This window comes from Canis lupus, chromosome 28 (assembly GCF_003254725.2).
Source record: "Canis lupus dingo isolate Sandy chromosome 28, ASM325472v2, whole genome shotgun sequence".
Taxonomy (NCBI): Eukaryota; Metazoa; Chordata; class Mammalia; order Carnivora; family Canidae; genus Canis; species Canis lupus.
Window position 1 is genome coordinate 18,856,330 of NC_064270.1, and position 22,587 is coordinate 18,878,916.

The 22,587-nt window shown below is 39.5% G+C and overlaps 1 protein-coding gene across 5 annotated transcripts in view; it reads right to left on the bottom strand.

Annotated features, from left to right (window-relative positions):
* The window catches only part of SORCS1 (sortilin related VPS10 domain containing receptor 1), a 514,957-nt gene that overhangs the window by 114,244 nt on the left and 378,126 nt on the right, over positions 1 to 22,587 (bottom strand). For all 5 annotated transcript variants that reach the window (XM_025467149.3, XM_025467148.2, XM_025467150.2 and 2 more), the window contains exons 7-9: positions 14,321 to 14,439; positions 11,737 to 11,826; positions 5,375 to 5,554 (exon numbers count right to left, since the gene is read on the bottom strand). In XM_025467149.3, coding sequence (XP_025322934.1) covers positions 5,375 to 5,554; positions 11,737 to 11,826; positions 14,321 to 14,439 — 389 coding nt within the window. The remainder of the gene's footprint in view (positions 1 to 5,374; positions 5,555 to 11,736; positions 11,827 to 14,320; positions 14,440 to 22,587) is intronic.

The following is a 22,587-nucleotide window of genomic DNA, read 5'->3' on the forward strand; positions in this document are numbered from 1 at the left end:
CTAATCTCATATGAGCCAAAATAACATTTTGGTTAGATGTTAAACATGAAGTGTTACAGCTCAGAGCTCAGGCCAACACAAAGCACATCAGCACACTTACTGTGCCCTAGGATGATAGCTTCAGAGTGTCGCCCTCTTCTCTTTTATTTTACTCCCCTTGTTCACATGGGCTATCTCCCATTCCCTTGAATAACATGCTGATATGTCTCTACCTATTCACTTCCTTTTTTTTATATGCATCTCTAGAGGGTGCTTGTCTGTCCCAATCTTTCTTTCATATCCTCCATGCAGAGGCTAAGCTGGGAAGACCCCTGAACAAGAGTTTCTACTTGTTTCTGACTCTACTGCTAATTGAGAGATGATCCCTCTTACCCTCTTGATCTCAGACCTCGGTGTCCATCGAAAGATGAATGGATAAAGAAGATGTGGTTTATGTATACAATGGAATATTACTCAGACTTCAATTACAAATCCAAAGTGTCAAAATTTGAAGATAATAAAAATTATGAATCAATAAGTATGGCAAGAAAGAGAATATATCTGTGACCATAATTTCTTTCGGTTCTGGACATAGGATATTTTTATGTTCTAAAGAGAGGATCGCAGCCAGAAGAGACACATACTCAGAGGGAGAGGGGCCAGGGGTGCCTCTGCAGTCAAGGAGACCACTCCCTCTAAAACGTCCAGGTGTTATTTTCTTCCCTATTTCTTCCCTTGCATTCCTCTCCTACAGAAAGAATAAACTTAAATGTAATTCGATGGTACATTCTACATCCTATAAGAAACATGCCCTGGAATGGAGAGCATTTTTCTTCTCTACCTCCTATGGTGGGATTGTAAGAAGCACCTTCCCCCAAGAAATCAAGGTGTAAGTAGGTCATCATAACTGTTGAGCTTTATCTTTTAAAGAGGGGGAACTCATAACATGCAGAAGACACGATGTGTGTAACTAAACATGCACTGCTCATTGGTTATGTCTTCCATGATGCCCACTGTGCTTATTCATGTATGTGCACATTCTGTGCATTCCGAATTTTCCAGCCAAGTGGCTTCACTCCCAACACAACCCTTTCCACTTGGCTGGGGTGAACTGTCATTGTCCATTAAGCCAAAGTGCTCTTCATCATCATTAATTAATATTCCCTTCCCAGAGGAGGGAGGATATTGTCCAAAGCTGTCAGACCCCCTCTCATCATCCACACCAGACAAAAACACTAGGAATCACACGTCTCAGACACACTCATCATTGTCTCCTTTTCTCTGGCTACCATCAAGCGTGCTGTCTTCTGTTACCCATCCCACGTGATGCCATTGGAGCATTTGTGCTATTCAGGAATGACAGAATTTTAGGATGCTTGTTTCTAGGCTTCTCTTATGAAAACACATCCACCAGACAAAATTGGGAGGCACAATGATAGCACTGCCTGAATTTAGCTGTAAATGCAGACTTAGGACTTGGGTCAGAAGGTGGTGAATAGGTCCAGAACTATCATTTGTGGATTATGTTTATGTTGGCTTTTTGCCAAGACTGTTTTCTTTTTCTTGTCTGGTTTCTTCTACTTTTGGTAAAGTCTAATACTATTTATCCTGTCCTTCAATGGCCTTCAGTCTTAGGGCTATTACTGGACCACAATCAAATACAAGCCCAAATCTTTCCAGAGACACCAATAGTTTGTTGTTATGAGTTTGCATACTCTAGTATTTATTTATTTATTTATTTATTTATTTATTTATTTATTTATTTATTTATTATTTATGATAGTTACACACACAGAGAGAGAAAGAGAGAGAGAGAGGCAGAGACATAGGCAGAGGGAGAAGCAGGCTCCATGCACTGGGAGCCTGACGTGGGATTCGATCCCTGGTCTCCAGGATCGCGCCCTGGGCCAAAGGCAGGCGCTAAACTGTTGCGCCACCCAGGGATCCCCATACTCTAATATTTAGATACTAAATCTGCCACTTACTAGCTTTATAATCTTGAAAAAAATGGTAACATTTTCTGAGTCCATTTACTTATGTTTAAAGTGGAAGTAATTAGAGTCCCAGTATCATAAAGTTATTATAGGATTGAATGAGATAATTATGGAAGGCTCTTTACACAATACCTAGCACATACTGGCATCCACAATTTTATATATTGTTATAATCTCTCATCAACAAAAATCACTATCCAGCATTTTTGCTCTTTGGCCACCTTTCTTGGCTCACATTTCTTAACTCTTTCAATGTGGTCCATGTTCAGTGACCAAATGACACTGAACAAAATACTCTGGTATTTCAATAATTAAACCATGTAAGATGGTCACTCAACACTTTGTCCCCAACATTCCCTATGTTATTACATACATACAAGTACTTCTAGGGCAGAGAGAGCCATATTTGTTGTAAAGTTCCAAAGTGTGATGTGAACAAAATTACTGAATTTAATGAGAAATCTGCTTCCTTTTGGATTTCCCACAAAGACTCATCAACAATACATATCCTTGATACACAGACTCACACCATTATGTATTATATTACACAGTCTGCCTCTACCACAACAGCTTAAAGAGCGCACAGGAATGACAGGTAATTGGCATGCAGAAGGATACAAGCAAAGAACTCACACCACTCCCCTCAGTCACCCCTAAATATGAGCAGACGTGCACTCCATATATTCTATCTTTGTCACTCCTACCTCATATGTTGCTCATCTATGCTCCTTATTAATTCATTTATGGATTTTCTTACTTTTCATTTATCTCTAAGCACTCATCATTCATTGCAATTCTACTGGGAAATTCATGCTGGATGGCTTTCAGCTTCCTGCTAGCCAGAACAATCAGATTTAAGGAACATTTGTGCCAGGTTCCATGTCAGCCAATACTCTTTCTATCTAGGTAATCAGCAGATACGGCACCGCCGTTCTGATCACATCAATTTCAATTCAAGTTGCTGCGAACTGTCAGGCTAATAAAACCAAAGACTCTTCTTCCGGGGTCCTGGGATGCAGAACACCTTTACATAATGCAGTCACACCACTGCTTATAGTGATGATAATAGGAGCCAACAGTTTCCCTACAGATACTCAACTGCAAGAGAGACATAAAAGGAAAAACACAAGGATTAACCAAGGAATGATTTGCCATGTCCAGAAGTCACCCTTTTTCCTCTTCTCATTCCATACCTGTTAGCAATGTCTGAATTCAGAAAACCATTCATGGAAACAGATGTATATAACAGAACATTGCAAAATCGTTCCTGTCCAAATATGTCATCTCTTTTATCATCAAGGGACTAATTAGAATGGTCTTTGTTTTGGCAGAAAACAAAGTTTATCTCCCAAAAAACTCTTCCACAATAACTTGAAAAGAGGGGGGAAGTTATTCTCAAAAGGAAAAATGCAACCTGAAAATCAGAAAATGTTTTTGGGAGAACAAGGACAGAGTCAAGGCCAAGGTAGCAAACCAGGTGATTCATCCGGGGCAGCTGCTTTGACTTATCAGACTCTTGAAGCAAGATATTTCCATTCTAAGTGCTGGGATATGGCGCAAAAACACATGGAATTTCAACAGAATGCTTAAAATTTAAATGTTTGTATGACATTTACAAATGAGGAAAGAAGCATGGCAATTTACACTTGTTTATAACAAGATGACTAGTTGGCATTAAACGATGTCCTATGGCCATGCTAAGTGCAATACAGGAAGAAACAGAGATCCAAAATATTGGAAGTGTGTTGGATATTTAAACAATGTGGGTAGATTTTAAGACTATAAGAATAGAACATTATATTGGGGCTTAACCTCATTGGAATATAATATTAATTATGCTATCTATAATTTGTTGATCATTGATGCATTTCTGGCACTGTTCATAATACATACGGTAAGAAGATTAACTTAAGTAATCCTCAGAAATTCTATCAAGTAGATACCATGTATAGCTCCATATTTTAAACAAGGAAACTGAGGCTTGGAAATTCTTGGCTTTGTCTCTAGAATACATACATCTGGTGTAGCAAGGATTTAAATCCAGGCAGCCTGACTCCAAAATTTATACTGTAAATCACAATTTTATCCAACATAAATTTGAAACTAAATCACCAGAATATGTAAATGTTTTCCAGAATACATGTTCAGTTTGAGGCTGAGATATATGATACTACTATATTTATCTAGAACCTGGACAGAAAAAGAGTGGAAAAACCTTGTGAATGTGTAAAAAAGTTTGCAGTAGATTTTTCTAAATATATACAGACAGACTATGTCTAATGCTAGTTTGGGCTTTGAATGGAGCATATAAGTTTGTTAATATAACTTTATATATACAAAGAAGTTTAGATACTAGAAGATAATCCCCAAGAGCTCCTAAAGGAGAACGGGGGAGTTGATAACATTAAATGGAATTACAATGATAGGTTTAAATTATTAAATGAAATTGGTTCCTTTCTTCAATATAATTCCCTTGCTTCTAGTTATATAAACAACTTCCTGACTTTATGAACTTATAATCAACCAAAAGATAGCATCATTAGGACTGTACATATTTGAATCGGTTTTAGATGTTTTTTTTTCCAGATAGGATATAAGTAAATGAGTACATTTCCCAAATTCTGAATACATTTTGTAATGGCTCATTATAACCCATTATAAATCCTTCAGAGTGCAAGATAAGACTGACAAATGGCTAAAATCCATCCTCAAACAGCAGCTTTCTTTCTCCCTAGCTGTGCTTTAAATGGCATTTGTTATGAAAGCTAACCGTTCTAACATAAATGATTTTATTTTGTATCCTGGTCATTTTGAGAAACAAAGGTCCATAGTTGTTTTAGGGAAGTTGTTTTTTTGTCTCTGCCTCCCCCCTTCCCATTTAGGAGAGAAAGACCTAACACTTTGCTCTCACTCACTGGCCATCTGAGGAGATGATAATTAATCAGTGAAAGTTATCAGGTTAGAAAGGTCCAATGGCTTAGGAAAATAATTATGTGAGAACATTAAGTGATAGACAAGTTAAATTCCCTAAAAAAAAAAAAAAAAAAAAAAGAAGAAGAAAAGAAAGGTCCAATGGGAGCATCTTCTAGTGCAATGCAAAGATGTCTCCCTCATGCTCACTGGCCCTTTGCTCACACTATGACACCCTGTTTGCCCACTCTCTCCAGGTCCCGAGACATCATGGCCTGTGGATTTCATCAAAAAAGGATGCCTCCCAGAGGTGATGTGTGGATTGTAACTTAACCAATAAAAATGTTCTACGAATCCTCGCCTCCCCCAAATGAAATGAGGCCACATAAGGAATTGGACTTAAAATGACGGAGGCAATGGCCAAAGGCAGGCCTTCACCTGCCGGCCCAGACATTGTAGTGGCTCAGGACCACACACACTTCGTGACATACCTCATAGAGGTCGATCATGATGTTGCCCTCTGGACCTCTGCTGCTCTGAACATTCTCCAAGGCCAGCGTGAAATAGACCCCACGGGTGTCTGAGATATAGAGGTTGTATGTGTCATTCTGGTTCCATTCTTGAACCGCTGCAAACACTTGATTCTCATCTGTGCTGATGACATGCATGTCCTGAGGACAAAGAGAAGTGAAAAGGATGATGAGGTTCGTACATTAACATGGCATATGTCCAAAGAGAGCAGAATCTCGTGAAGAATACCAGACTAGGCTCTTAGGCACTGTCATGGAAGGTGAAAATTTTCCTTTTGCATATTTGTGAAATAATAATTAATAAGGAAAGTGTTAATCATATATTTCCTTTGTTATATGTAGGGTTAGGCAGTAAGATCATGAGAAAATAGGGCAGAGAGATGCTTGGTAGCTCACTTATTATTTAGTTACCTCATTAGATAACTGAAGAATACTTTCAAGTGTGCATGACTTTGGAGAATCAGTCATCCTGATATTCTTGCCAGGCACAAACATGGTACATGTTCAGAAAGCTTATGTGGGGCAGAAATGAGGAAAAGTTGGAGAAAGAGAGAGAGAAAACCAACAAGTCCTGCATCTCTCAGTGTGGTCCCTGGGCCACCAATGTGGGCATCACCTGCAAGCTTGTCAGATACACAATCTCAGGCCTCACTTATTGAATCAAAAATCTACATTTAAATACAATCTTTGTGTAATTCATATGCACATTAAAGTTTCCAAACCATTCCCCCAGGCTTAGCACCTCCCAGAAGCCCTTGAGGAAAACACTTGAGAACCCCAAAGCACTAATCTTTCAGGTCAATAAGTGTTCAAGGACTTAGTGGTTTATCTAAACCTTTACTCTGAGAAGTTTAGCAGGAAACCTTAAGTGAGAGAGGGAAAAAGTAGCCTGCTTTCAGACTCTGGTAGTCCTGGAGATAAAAACAAGGCAAAGGTAACGTGGAGGCAGTGAGCAGGCGTGGGGGAGTGGAGGAGGCAGGGGATGAGTCCAAATCCTTTCTTCCCCATCAAAACTCCAGAGAAGTGGATGTCTGGCGGGGAGGATAACACAGACCAAGGCTTGTTGTCTTCTGTGCAAATGCTTTGGCAGCCGTCTACTGCCTTTGCTCAAGGCAGTAGACACTGGTATAACTTTCAAAAACCAGAAATCAAATCAAAACATACAACAGAATTACATGTAAACACAAAGAAAGAAGAGCAATAAGGAAAGATTCTTAGCCCATGTGTAGCTTTAGTACTCAAATCTTCCCAGATGGATCATCCTCCACCCTTGAAAAGCTTCAGGAGATCTTTCAATCTTCTTTGGCAAGAATTTCAGTGCTAGAAAGTTCTACCTAACTTCTAACCTAAATTTCTCATTGTAATACATGTCCGTGTTCTCTCAACCAAACAGTCAGCAATTCAGGTTGGAACCTGCTCTAAACACAGAGGAACAAGTCTTTTCCTCCTTTACCATGATCACAGTGAACTCCTATGATCCCAGAAGGAAGAAGTCTTTATCCAAAGAGTTTTATATTCCTCACCCCTACTTGGGTCTTATGTGCCATACTTTAGTGTTTGGTAATGATTTTATAAAAAGAATACAGAGCGGGAGGCCAAAAATGAATCCTTCCCATTAATTCAATGTGGATCAATAATGTAAACTTATGTTTGGTATGGAAGTTGGCCATTGCTTATATCAGCCAAATGTTTATTTCCATTTCTTCTAATAATGGTAGTTGATGTTCTTTGAAAAACACCCTTATGACTCTCAGACAAATTTCCTCCCTGTACTTAGTCTTTGCTACTTTTTTCTATCCTCAGCACCAGAAAAGCTTGTTGGCCTAGCATTCAGGATATTCAATATCCTTGACCACACTGGTTGGATCAGTGTTGGGTATGCAACATTAAGTCAAGAAGACATAATTCTAGAATGATACCAGTATTATCAATAAGTTAAAAAAAAAAAAAGTCTAGATCTGATGGAGACACATCTTGGAGGGGAGGCAGGGGAGGCAAGGGATGAAACCAGTCCTGAAGAAAATAGGCTCAAAAGGGAGATAGGTCACATTCTGTGAATGCTTTTGGATCTTTGATTGTGGACAACTAAGAAGCCTGCTGCACCTGTAAACCTTTCAGTTAGAGAGAACAGTAGAACACAATGGTTAAAAGAATGGACCTTGAAGTCAAACTACCTCTGCAACATAGCTATGTGAACTAAACTCTTTGCCTCAGAATTTCTACCTGCAAAACGGATAGCAGTATGCCCTCCATGGAGTTGTGAGGATTAAATCACTTACTAGGTGTAAGTGATTAGCATTATAATAGTGCCTGGCACAGAGTATCTGTTCCATCCATGCTACTTATTTTCAGTTACATAAGCCCTTAAATCCCCTTTGTTGATTAAGCAAGAGTCATATGGCCTTTCTGTTCACTGCAAATGTTGGGGGACTGGCTAGTATACCTAATAAGAAATAGTTCATGCAAGTATTTTGGTTCTTTCTAACAGAGGGAGTTAGCTATAGAAATTAGCCCAAGGGCCATTCAACAACTGAGGGCCAAACTTTCTATGGGTCCCCACTTCCTAAAGGACAAAGACCCAAATCCTTATTCTGGCATTTAAAATCCTCAAATAACTGCTTTCAATTCACATTCCCCCACCAGTAGGATGCAGTATCTTCCCTGAATTCAAGTTAAAATATTTAAGCACAGATCTGGCCCCCCACAGACCATGGACAACATACCTATTGCCCACCTCTGTGCCTTTGGAATGAGTTTGTGCACTGGTGAACCTTTGAAGTCCAGGTCACCACAGATATCTTAATAAATGCTAGGGACAAGAGTGCATCAACTATATTATCCCAACTCATATAAATCTTTATTTTGTAGTTTTGGAACCAAAACACAGGGCTTCAAGGTCACTTAGAGAACTAGTTGAGTAACAATAACAGATTCAAATGGCCATTTCTAGATAAGGGCCAAGATCAGATCTCTCTCTCCATATAATCTAATTACATTGTAGAGACTTAAAAAATGTTGGTCTCAGATATCTTAATTGAAAGATCTGACATGTTTAAATGTCATCTTTCTTTCTTCTTCTTGTCTACATTCTTCTCCATCAGGAACATATGCTCTTTCTACACAGAGTGACACTTTATGTTGAATATTTTTACTAAGACACAAAATTTTAAAATGAGAAGTGACCTTTGGAATCTTTTACTTGAGTGCTTTCCAAAATCTGTTCCATAGGACACCAGCATTGATGGATTCTAATAGACTTTTTTTTTAATGGATCCCTTTGTAAAAAGCTTTGATTAATGCTGAATTATATAGTTTTCTTGCTCACAGGACATCCTAGAGCTTTTGACACCAGTGACCTACAGATACTCTTGAGGCAAGGGACATAGAATGGAGTTTATTTTTTTCTTAAGCTTATTTGATCATAGAACCAAATTTTTGTGAGGCATCTCCAAGGATATTATATTCAGAGTAATGTTTACTTTAATTTAAAAATATAAAAACTAAAACAACAAACAGACAAAAAACAGAGAAAGAGAAATTGATAAGCCAGTCTAAGGCTTCAAAGCAGGTTAGCGACAGATGCAGGGCTGGAATCTGGGCCTCCTGCTGTCAGCCTCTGCACCACCCACGCCCCTGTTCCCATCGATCCCCCACCACACAGACAACTAGATCCATACTGATAATAATATTACCTTGCTTTTATAGAGTATCTGTCCTCCAAAATGCTCAAAGCACTTTCATATGTATTGCCTCATTCATCTCCCTTGAGTAGCTCAGAACAAGCTCCAAATAAGGTAAGGGAAGGAAACTGTCACCAGGACTCCCAGTCTGGGGGGCCTCATGCTTTTAACAGCAGCAGCGGCATTAAAGTCTCCCCATCCCCCTGGTACCATATTATCATTATCATTATTATTATTATTTTTTAACACAGCTCAAGGTAACCATGGTCTTTCAAGAGTTGATACAATGGCAGTGAATGATTACAGAAAATTTGAAGATGAAACTGTGGTTTGTCTTAATTCCTTTGGTGGGTACGAAGCTTTCCAGCTAAGGCAGCCCTGGCTTTGATAGAAGGCCATGGAAGTACAGGCACTTTTCTGGCAGATCACTCCACCCAAGCTGGGGCTATTCTTTGATGGTGTAATGGCATTGTAATAAGGCATCTCATTGCCTTAAATAATAAACACTTGCTTGGATCACATAATACATTCATTTGCTCTACTGGCTCCTATTTTTCTGGGGAGAAGTGAAATTAATCATTGCATTCTACCCTCATACCTGGGATGAGACTAGTAATGGAGGATGCTCATCTGGTATAGAAAGGGGAGGGGACAGACAGCAGATTCAGGCTCAAAGTACAACTTTTTCTTCCAGACTGGCTGGATGTCACTGAGGGCAAGTGTACACAGTGATCTGTGTGATGGTTATGAACAAGCAATGCAAAGTATGTGTTTCCTAACACTCTAGCAACAGATCCAAAGATGTTTCTTTGGTTTTAAATGGCCATTTCCAGGGCTCCTTATGTCCATGGGACTTTTTGACGGCCCTGCAGTATATCAAAATTTGTGTGTGTGTGTGGGGGGGGGGGGGGATCTGCTATCTTAATTAAGCTATTAATTTATTTCAAGAGAAGAAAAGTATAATACAAAGGATGCCAGTTTAGGAGCTCAGGAGACTTGAGTGTTAGCCTCAGTTAGGCTATGAACAGCATTTGGTTTAGCTGGGACTTATTCCACACAAAGAGTATATTCCCAGGAGAGAGAGCACAAGAAGAGTGACTCAGATCTGCTGCTTCCTGATTGGGTCTCAATTCCCACACGCCTCTTGAGCAAGAGCATCTCCCTGCATTGACTTTAATTCTTGTTTTTAAAGGTATAAATCTTGCAAGCTAAACTACTGCATTTACTGATCAATCAAAGTAATAGCAATTTATTTCAGCACTCAAGAGGGGGGCGGGGACCCAAAATGGCTCTGTTGGACTTACTGAGAAGGCATGATCATGTCCCTCATGGACCTTCCTAAAAGATTATCCAGGGTAATTTTAACAACACTCAAATTTAGCTTTACATATGGACTTTACCCAATTATCATCTAAGGCACAACTCCAAAGTTGTAAGTGCTTGTCTTTTTGGAAAACATTTTAAACTGAATCAAGAGCAGGGAGCATTTAAATGTATACAATCACAGACATATAGTTCTGGGCAATTGCCACTGTCATTAGTCTCTTAGTGGCTGAAAATAGTAACTGCTATCATGGATATCCTCCTTTGGAGTCAACAGTGCAATTTAATGTGTGCTACTATTTCGAATGAGCTGGCATCTCAGCCCACCTTACTACTGCTAGGCTTAGGGGCAGAGTGATGGCCAAGAAAGAGAACTCTGCCTGGCGAGGCCAGAGCAACTGGTGACCATTGGCTCTCCTGGAAGAGGAGACCTGTGAAGCCCTTGTTTTATATCTATCACATGATTTTCAGGCAGCTAGCTGGTGTTGGTCCAGGACAGCATACTACGAAGTTATGGATAAATACACAAGATAAGGAGTCATGAACATTCAATCAAAAAAAAAAAAAGTTCTCTATGTTCTCTGTCCAACCCAAAGATTTCAAAGCTGAGCTACAGCTATATTTAAACCTACACTGTCCCTCTCCTACAGCCATATATACCTCCCTTGTTCTAAGATAAGGCACAATATATTAACTATTTCAGACCACAAATACACAGCTTTGAGCTACCAAGTCAGTTTGACCTCCACTAGGTGGCGCTCCGTATTAACGCAGTTCTTCAGTGTTTCTGGAAAGACAGCCCAGGGATGTCAGCAGTTGAGAGGGTCTTTAACTTTCGTCTGTCATTATTTTCAAAGGAGTAGGTCTTTGGGGAAATCCAAAAAATTAGCTGTGCCTCAGAACTAAGTCAAAGAGTCTCATAAATCCTATTGAGAGAAAAGGCAAAAGTTGGATGCCACATAGATGCACCACCTCTCAATAATTAACAACAATAAAATGAAATAGAAATGTATTACACCTGTTTTACTGATATAATGTGTATCCAAAGCCTATTTTCTGCCTTGCTAGAATACCCATACCTTCTACTTGAAAATATTTACTACTGAAAAGTAAAAGCAAATCAGTTAATCTATTCAGACGCATCTATAGCAAGAATTAGAGAGAGAGAGAGAGAGAGAGAGAGAAGCTGAAAAATAGTCATAGGAGATGAGAAGAGATAAATGATTATGAGAAACTGAAAGGGTCCTTGGGAAAGGGGTGAAGGCAAGAATATGGGAATTGGAGAAAATATGGAAATGAAGAAATCCATTTAGGTCATACCTTAGGCAAAGCATATTTGGGCAGCTTCATTTGGGCAAACGCATTCCTTCGGTAGGACACGTAGTAATGTGGCCGTCCTCCTGATGTCAGCTGGATGATAAACACAAAAGTAAGAGGAGCTACTCTAACAGTTACAGGCCATAGAAAAAACAGCCGTGAATGGCAGGGGCTAGCTGCCAACCCAACAGTGTGCATGACTATTGTGGACAAGTGTAAAGAACTAGAGTTCCATTCAAAAACAACTCATACAGTGTATGTGAGTTGGTCTGAGGCCCAAGCTAAACCCATAACATGAAAATTTAATTCTTCAGTTTGCACTGTGGCTCAGAAGCCAGGCAATATTTTCAGTGTCTTTTCTTTTTCTTCTTCTTTTTTAATGATATAAGCCTCAGATGATATTAACTTAATGTCCATCAGAAGTCTCTAGCTGTCTAGCCCAAGACTATGGACGTGCAAACAGGTCCCCATGCCATATAGGAAGGAAATGGCCCAGAGCTGGAGCCTCTCATCTCTGAACATTGAATGCCATTTGATGCAGTCACACTAATGACCATAAGTATGTCTCAGACACGGCACTGCAGCTGACACATTAGATGGAAAGCCAGCCAGGATCGTGGTCCACAATCATTATAAGAGCTCTATCTCCCAGAGGAGAGCTGTGAGCCACCTCCTCCAAGTCTGCCCAGCACATATAGCCCAACAAACCCCGTGGGTGCCAGGGAGGGCAAGAAGGAGTGTGGTCTCCATCTCAACATGAGCACTGTTTAGTGCAGGTAGTGTCAAGGGCTGCACTGCCAACCTCTCCTCTTTGTAGCCACTTTTTTTTTCCAGCTTCATTGAGATATTATTCACATATATTTGTTTTAAGATGTACATATGATTTGATACACATACATACTGCAAAATGCTTATCACCATAAACTTAGTTAACACCTCTTTCTCCTCATTTAATATGATATTTTGTGCATGGTGATAACATTTAAAATCTACCATCTTAACAACTGTCAAATATATAATACAGTGCTGTTAATTATAGTCACTATGCTTTACATCAGATCCCCAGAAGTTATTCATCTAATAGCTAGAAATTTGTCTCCTTTGCCCACATCTCTCCACTTCCCAATCCCTATCTACTATCTATTTCTATGGGTTGGTGTAGCTATTCTTAATCCATGTAAGTATCTGGAGTTAGAGTATCAGCCAGAGTTCACATACTTAGATTGTGTCAATAAATGTTCTGGGCGAATGTCCGTCAGATTCACAAAAAGGTGACCAGAAGTTATCATATTCACCGATATGGGGTCAGATAACCTCCTAGTCTCTGTGATGGGTTACAGGACCACATTCACAGTGGCATGGGTAGAAAACATATGACACTCTCATTGCAGAATTGATTCCCATTTGTAAGTCATATATGTGGATTATAAACCATTATTAGAAAACAGAAAAGGTTCCTGGGAGAAACAGTGATAGAAAAATGAATTATAGATAGAAGCAAAACGTGCTTCCATTTTAATGTCACTTGATAATTGGGTGCTGAAGTTATCAGAGTACTCATTATTCATTTCCCTAAAGAAAATTGAAATATGTGTGTGTATGGGTCTGTATAATCATTTGTGAAACATTTTAAGAGAACATAAGCTGACGTTGGGCATTTTGAACATCTGCTTCCTCAAAACATGAGACTGAATATTCTGAATTATGATTTCTTGTCCAAATAAATAGAATAGTGTTTAGAATATGTCTCAATCATATTGAAATTGTGTGTGTATATATAGTGCACATGTGTATAAATATATAGATAAGTAAATATATATATAAATATACAAACTATATAAACTATTTAGCAATTGTACTTTTGTTACTCTTATTATGGGAAGCAATAAGTGAAGTCTGTCCAAACTTAACTAATAACTGAAGCATTATCCAAACAAACCTAGAATTTTCCTTAAATGCTGAAAAGAAGCAAAGCATTCTTGCTCCCTGTCTCTTCTAACCACTCAACCTCAAAAGGTTTCCCACTCTCTTCAGGGGTGAAAAAGCCACCACCTGAGTACATCTCATCTCCTCTATTTCTTATCCTAATCACAGTCAGAGCATGACAATAATGGCTGATTACTCTCCACCTCGCCTCTGCCTCCCACCACCTCCAGCTACCCCACAGCTTCCTGTTCCCATCTATTTCTCTATTTTTAAGGTGAGTATTGGGGAACAGGCTGATTGGTTGACTGTTCTGATAGGAAGAGACTGATGCATCCGCTCAGTCCCATGAAGGCAGAGGAGGGGGTGAACAGAAGTGTGCATCATTCTGAGACAACCTCCGGACCATTCGCAGTGTTTCCATGACCCCGTGTTGATAAAGTCCTCCAGACGTTGCCCAAAGGAGCTAATTAGTATTCTGTGAGCATAGAAGCTTTGACACTCAGTAATGTTCCTTTTGTCAAAGAGATGATTTTTTTTCCTCTTTTTTTTTTTTTTTTTTTTTTACTCGTAAGGGGTGTAAGCAGGCAAAGGAGGCTGCATTAGGGACCAAAGCAGGAAAGAGAAATGTCTGAGACAATCAGCAGAAGTGGATCTTTCATACCTGAACAAACACGTAATCATCCTGGACAATCAAAGAGTCTGGGTCAATGTAGCCTGGGAAAGGCTTATTTCTGTTGGCCTCTGTGCAGTTCTGCATTCGGCAAGTTAGGTACTGTGAATCTGAAAAAAAAAAAAATGGGTAGGGGGGATGTATACACCCAGTATTGGACTCGGAGTGGACATTTTCCATTTCCCTTGTCATCTCCAAGTCTTTAAACCAACCCCACATTCTTTAAATGTATTATTCTTACCATTATTATTGTTAAAAGTAGTGTCATTATTATTTTACTCACTTTCTAGCAACACCATCACCACCATGCCCCAGTGCCTCCACCATATCTTGCCATCTTGGAATACTAAATTCTCATTAATTAATTCTCCCCTCCCAAACCTAAATGAAAACATTTTTTAAAAACTGGCATTAATACTTGTGATTTTTGTGATTATTATTTTGCATTTGTAGGCTCTTCTTCCACACTCTGACCTTTGACCAACAGGCAGGAAAACATGGACATACATGTAATCACCCAGTCATCTCATGAAAGAAATGCACTGTTATAAACAGGAAGATTCCATATAAGATAAAGGCTTTTCTTCTATTAATAATTGCAAGCGAGACAGAATAGAGAGGAGATTCCTGACCCCAAAACTCTGTTCTCTTTTTACAGATGAGTAGACTAAGACCCTGAATGCCACCTGAGACTCGACTGCAGATGGTAAGCTATCAGTTATAATAACTCTTATGTAGATTTGATATCTATTGGTGGAAGTACATTGTATCAGGGAGGCTACCTTGGTTTTTCGACTACAACTATTCTGACCTGTCTAGCTGTCACTTCTTTACTTAAAACTCCTTTTGCCTCATTGCATTTAAAATAAATTCAAACCTTACAGGACCACCACTCCAATTTCTCCACATGCCAATCTCTTCTTCTATCTGTGATTCTTCTAATCTGGCCTCCTCTATGTTTGGAAATGGTGCCAGACTTCCTACTACGTAAGAGACTTTTTATTTGTACTCCCTCTGTCTGAAATGCTTGTCTCCAGGTTGCTCACAAAGAAAGTTCTAGATTTCAGCCCACTATTACTTTTGAGGGTCTTCCATGATTAGTATTTTATTAATTACTACCACATACCATTTTATTAATTCCCTTCATGGAACTTATCACAATATAAAATTATCTCCTCCTTATTTATTTCTGTCTTTCTCCATTAGAATATAATCTCCTTGAAGACAGTAATGGGTCAATAAGTAAATACTCATTGGATTGTGCCTCTTGATTGAAATACATATTTTGAATGAAAAATAAAGCTGTTTCACTCTTTTTTTTTTTTTGATGCTGAATGAATGGATGAGTTTGATTTTAGGACATCACGATATATACAGAAATCCACTCTTCCAAATTAAAGGAAATCAGGAGATGAAGACTTACATGAAATGGGGTAGGCAATAGTATTGCATTGGATACAAGGATTCACAAATGACTTCCCTTGGGGAAATTTCCCGGACCATCTTTACCTAAGGAACTTGGGTAAACCTACATTCTAGAAGGAGGACCACTAGGGAGCAGTATGCACATTTGCTCCATCTGACCAATGACTGCTGTAATTGCTGATAAGGTCTTAGGAGACTAGAGGAGAGCTTTACCTACAATATTTCTTCATCCCACTGCCATTTGTGGGGATGGGATGGCTCTGAAATACTTTAAGATGTCTAGTCCCAGTGAAACCATCTCCAGAGGTAAACTAAAGAAGAGCCATGTACTCACTCTTACTTACCTCTGTTTTCAAACATTCTTATAGTTTTATTTTTGGGCATAACTCAAGATCTTTCTCCTTGAAGACAACTTCTGTGATTCAGTCCTTCCCTATCACTATAGCACACAAAATCATTACCTCACAATTTCACACTCCATCAGATCCTTCTACAACTTTTAATAGACTTCCATTTTTCTAAAGGCAGCTTGGGGTCACAGAAACAATGGACACTGGCAGCTGGGAGACCTTGGCTTGAGTTCTGGGTTGGTCACTTACTAGCTGTATAGTTCAAAAGAAATAATCTCATCTTCCTGTCTTGCCACCCTCATCCATTAAATGGAGATGCCAGTTAATGTCAACTTTCTTATAGTTTGGCTCTAAGAATTAACTGAATTAATGTATATGCTAAATGTTCTGAAACTCAAATGTGTACAAATGTTAGTTGTTATCAATAGTGGTAATATTCCTATTCATTTCACAATGATTAGATCAGTTTGGGGGCCATAGTAAGTCCTTTAAAAGGCTAGTTAAATTGGATTTGAGTACTCCAGTTATGTTTCTGTATCAGTTATGTTTCATTGGTGACCTGCCCAATATCCATTGCTCCCAGCCTCTTTGATGGAAAAGCTAGTACTGGATTTGTTGGCCTGTCCTTCCTTCTGTGTGACTGGCAAGTGCTCATATGCAAAGATTAATCCTTTTAGGTCTACACCCATTCAACCCATTCAAGGTCTTCCAACTGCCCTTGCCACTGGTTATTTCAGGGAAGGGCATTAAAATCTTGTTGTAGTAAATAAGAGAGGGAGGGAGGTCTTTTAAGGGGTTAAAGGGGAGGGACCAAGAGCTGCAGGAGAAGACTCTCTTCTGCCTCTCTAGACACTGCACCCAATGTGATGCTAAGGACTGCTCTAGCCTTCTTTTTATAGAGAGGAGCCAATCTTATAGTTGAGCTTACATAATGAGATTGCAAAGAGATGAAAAGGACCTATTTCCTGATGACACTGAGTTACTGATTGTACTGAGCCCAGAGCTGCTCTTTCTCTGTGCGTTTTATGTGAGATAATGAATAAAAACAATGATTAACCAAACTGAATCAAAGGTTCTTGATTAAGAGGTCTTGGTCTTCAAATTACAAATACAACTTCCAATCAGGATTTCTTAGATTGCCACCTAATGAAGACTTCCTAATAAATACACAGTGCTTATTTTATTTGTAATGGAGTCTAAGAGTTTCTTTCTTAAGACTTTAACCTCCTTTTCAAAGGTTCTTGAAGAAGCATAAGATGGAAAATACAAAGATCCACTTTATATAACTCAACTATTCAGAAATTATGAATCTAAGGGATTTGGGAAGACAATAAAAGAATGGGGAAACTAACATTTGTTGAGCATATATGTACCAGGTACTCTGAAGCATGTTCACCTTTCTTTCATACATTTAATCTTCACAGTACATAAATATATCGACTAATTTTTTAGATAAAGAGAATGAAGCTTAAATGGATTATGATTTATAGAAATGGCATAATGGATTTCAAACTTGGTTGGCCCCAAGCCTTTTATTTCTACTACTCTATGTTGTGTGAAAAATGTCAGTGAGTTAGGGTCAATTTTTATTAATTATATTTTGTCTTTGATCTAATAAGTATCAATGCATATACCTAGATACCAAAAAAAAAAAAAAAAAAGATCAGCGAATTTATATTTTTTTGTGGAGTAATTTGGGAATATGGATCAAGATCCTTGAAAATGGTATCTTTTGACCTCATGTTCATTTCTGAAAATTCTACCCAAGGAAAAAGATTTAGCTATTTCAATATTCATTAGTGTTATTTATAATAAAGAAATAAAAGTGAATGGCCAAAAGTGGAGGAATGATTTTTGAAAACTTCAGAACATGCACAGTTTGCTATTAAAGAGCATACTGGTATTTAGGGAAGTGCTTAATATATTTCACATAGTAAAAATAGGTTAACAATTAATATTGTATGAGTGTTAATTTCTTAGTTTTAAAAAACAGATTTTAATTGTTCAAGATGTAAACATTAGGAGAAGCTAGGTAAAGCTGTACTGTCATGGTAACTTTTCTGTTTACCTAAACTTATTCCAAAATAAAAGTTTTTAAAAAGTAGGTTACCAAAATATGTGCGTATCAACCTGATTTTGTGAAAGTTGTATATATAGATATCTACATATGTATGTTTGCACTGGAAAAATGAATAAAAGATATATATGAGATGTCAACCATAGTCTACACGCAGTGCTGTGAGAGAGGGAGACAACCTGTGTGCAAATCCCTGGTCAGCATCTCTCAGCCAGAGCCTGGAGGGGGCTTGGTCTACAGCGGGCTTGTGAGATCAGTTTCACAAAAATTAGAGAATCATCTCTAACTCATCGACTTTTTATCTTCCTCCACTCACCATGACTCATATTGAAGTGGAGCACCATGAGCAATATGTGCAATGAGCCTGTTTTTAGGCAAAAAAAAAATACAGAAGGTTCAGCTGGATGACACAAGGAAAGCCTCAGAAAGAGGTCTTAAAACCATTTCTTGCTTAGAGTGGCTCAAAGTGAAATTTGCAAGCTGAAGGGGAAATGCACAATTTTGAGCTGCCTGTCCCTGGTAAAGAGCTCCTGGTTTGTTCTCTTTCTCCTTCTAATGGAAATAGAAAGAAATTGGCTGCACTTCATAATGAGGGACCAATCACTCTTAGGCCCCTTGGGGCTTGCTGTAATAGCATTAAGTATGATGAACTCTTTCCATATTCAATTCTAGTGAGTGTATGATGCGATTCCATAGGAAGTATCTTGTAATTTGGCATTAATTAACGTCAATTAATGCATGCAACTGCTAGACTCTAGAATTAATTTCATTACTTTTCCCACACAGATGTTTTCCTTGCCATAGGTAATTAGGGCCCTGTGCTGCTCTTCCCAGGCATTCTCTCTCTGTGCAACAGCTGCTGCTTGGCGTAAGGCAGCTCCCACCCCTGCAAAATCTGTGATCTAGGGTAAGGCTGCCGTTCAAAGGCTAGGCTTTGAGCAGAGGGACAGGGCTTTAAATGCAGGTTCAAGGCCTGCTAGCTTGGTAAACCTAAGCAGTCACTACAGGTCTGTGAAGGCTGATCTGTAAAATGGGAACAGGTGCGAGGCATCCTGCAAGCAGTTGTGACAACAGGAGACTGAAATCCTGAAACCCACGGAGTCCAGGGCTGGGTTAGTCAGTGCTCCAGTAACGGCAGCTCTGGCTGCTACTGAAGCGCAGGCTCTTTGATCAGCAGTACTGCCCACTGTGTCTCATGGGAAAAGACTGCAAAGCGCTCCCAGACGCTTCCATCTGACTCAGTATATTTCTTCATCAATGTTTGGTTTGGGTCAAAGACTTTTAAAGTAATTTTTTTAAAAACACCATGAAAAAAATATTCTCCTAGCATAATTAATAGCCAATGGTGTGAGGTCACAGTCAGTAGGCAGAACCGGAACATAAGGAGGGCTATGGGGAGGACCCAGGGATGTGCGGGTGCCCAGCACACAGGGCCAGCCAGCAGTGCCCATACCACTTTGCAAGTATGCCCCTCTGTTGGTAGTGACATTCGGGTCCTAGGTCTATCTCCACCACACCATGTGACTCAGAGAAGGCCACTTACCAAGTTAGGCTTCTGATTTTTTTCTCCATGTAATAAGGGTTATTAGAACTTTAGAACTCAAAAAGGATGTTAAGAATCAGACATTACTTTACCATCTGACAGGTCTTTATACTATACCCCATTGAAACCTGTCTGCTTCCCACCTCTGCCCCAACCAACAAACCTCTGTGATGTGGTTGGTGAGTCTGTATCTTCAGGGTGTCAGGGTGTCTGCTATTTCTAAACAGCACGTTCATTCCTGGCTGACACCCTATGTGCATTCAGATGGTTACTCTGGTTTGAATTGCCCTTTCCTTGCCTGCCACCCTGTCCAAATACTTCCTGGGCTTTCTTCTGCAGAGTTTTTCCTGAGGCTCAGACTGACCTCTCCCTTCCCAGAATCTCTCCAATGACAGCAGCAACAGCATTAACCTCCAGAATAACCAGAACAACCTCTCCTCTGGGCTAGGAGCCATGCTAAATGGATTGCATGCTTTTTTTCTTTTAAACTTTGTAAAAAAAAATCCAGAAAGTGGTACTTTTCACAGATGAAGAACTCCAGATTTATGGATGAGATTTGTATAAGCTCATATGCTAGTAAATGACACAGCAAGAAATGCATCATAGATCTCTAGGACTCTACCACTGTGTCTATCCTTCAACAAATATTTATTTAGCACCAAATCCTTTCACGTACCTTAGTATTGTAAAAGTTTCATTTTAAACAAAACCATAAGCTCTGTAGGCAGTCACGAGAACTTTAAAACTCTCCTCATCCTCCACTAATTTTCAACCTTGAAACAGGGCAGTTTTTAAAGCCCATGTATCTGTATATATATCTTCCTTTGGTCTTTACGTTGTTCTATTATTTGTTTCAGAACCTTCATATTAAATGTTCCCACCCAGCACACACACACGCATGCGTCGGTATGCTTGTGCTCACATACGCTTCATTACCATCAGGGTTCTTGAACCCTCTGTGACATGTACCAGTTAGAAATTGACATCTGCAAAGCTGAAATTCCAGCTGTGGCCCCTGAAGAGATTAAGTGCAATAAATTTCTGTAGAAATGATAAATTTAAGATCAAATGTTCTCCTTTGACATAATGAGATCATAGCATTTCTTTCTTCTATGTAATCTCTTGATTCTGGTCCTGTATAACTTTCTAAATGTTGTCTTTTGTGGTTAGCCTTCTGATATTCAGGAGGCCATGATTACTACAGGAAAATGTCTGAGATCTTAAATTTTTTGCCAAGCACAGGATTAGGAATTAGGGACACGAGAGAGAACAGAAGGACATAATAATAGAAATACAGAAACATCACTTGCCAACTACAATGCAGTGTGATGATTGTTTTCAGGAAGGAGCAGGTGCTGTGAGCTCACAGGTGAGGGACACCCAAATTTATACCTCTCCACAGATGGTCTACCTTGTGCCAGGACTTCTCCTGTGACTGCATAGACTGCATCTATTTTATTTTGTATCACACAGAATTGTGGGCCTGGTATGCCTTCCTGGCCTACAGTACTTTTGGGGATAGAGACCACTTTACAACTCACTCTAGAGCACCTGTGTCGGGGTACAGCACCCATGGAAGGCTTCATGAAGGAGCTGAGAAAAGCCTGGAAAAATTGGAACAGTGACAGGGTAAGTGATAAGGATGAGTCCAGAAAGAAAGAACAGTGGTGAGAGCACAGAGGGATGAGGGGGAGGGTGTAAGATGTGTTTGGGGAATACTCCCTGTCTGTTCTGTGAGAGAGCCACACTGGAAATTCAGTTTAAGTTGAGAACAGACATAAAGTTATCTAGACGATCATACTGAGCGCCATGAAGAACTGAGAAGCACATTTGTTTGAACAACTTTCCAAATTGAGTTAACAAAGACAGGAAGAGATTGGGGGAGGGTACAGGAGGGAGGCATAGGTAGGAGGTGGGGAGCAAATGGTAGGAAAGAAAGCAGGAATAAAAGTGGGAAGGACAGGGAGAGGAAGGGAAGAAATGAAAGCAGTTTGGTGCATGGGGGAGAAACACAGAAATTTTTCCAGGGTGTTTTTGGGGGAAGGGTGTACAGTATTTATTTCGATGTGTTCACATGTTATATGGTCAATTTCAGGATAAAGAGTCAGTTTAAGGGATTTTCTCTGAAGCAGGTGGGTATGTTCAATCCACTGTTTCTTCACTTAATAACTTTCGTTTTTAAAGATTTTATTTGTTCATTTGAGAGAGAGTGAGCGAGAGAGAGCACAGGCTGGATGGAGGAGCAGGCTCCCCACTGAGCAAGGAGCCCAACATGGGGCTGGATCCCAGGACCCAGGGATCACAACCTGAGACAAAGGCAGACATTGAACCACCCAGTTGCTCCAATAACTTTCTATTTTTATCATCCTCAACACCAAACATCATACTTGGAACATGGTAGATGTTGAACTAAGACCAATAAGGTACAATTTCTGCCTCTCATGGTGGAATAAAAAAAGATGACACACTGACCTGTCCTCTCTATATTCCAGCTTCTCTGTATTCCTGACCTTTTTGTTGTACCCTGACCCATGCCAAGCATGGCAATATTCCGTATCATTTGCATGTGCTGTTCCATCTGTCTAGAATGCTATTCCATCAGGCTGTCTCCCTTACTTCCATAGGGACGTGGCTCAAACATCAAATGCCACCTTATCAGAGATTCTTCCTTGACATCCCCTCCACCTCCATTACTACTCCCCTTGCTCTGCTTTGTTCTACTTCCTGGAACTTACTACCACTTGGCATGATACACTCGCATGTAACGTCTTCCCTAACTACGAGCTAAACTCCATGGGAGTGGGGCCTTTGCAATGTTCCCTACGATCTCTCATTCATGTCTAGGACAACACCTGGCACAGCA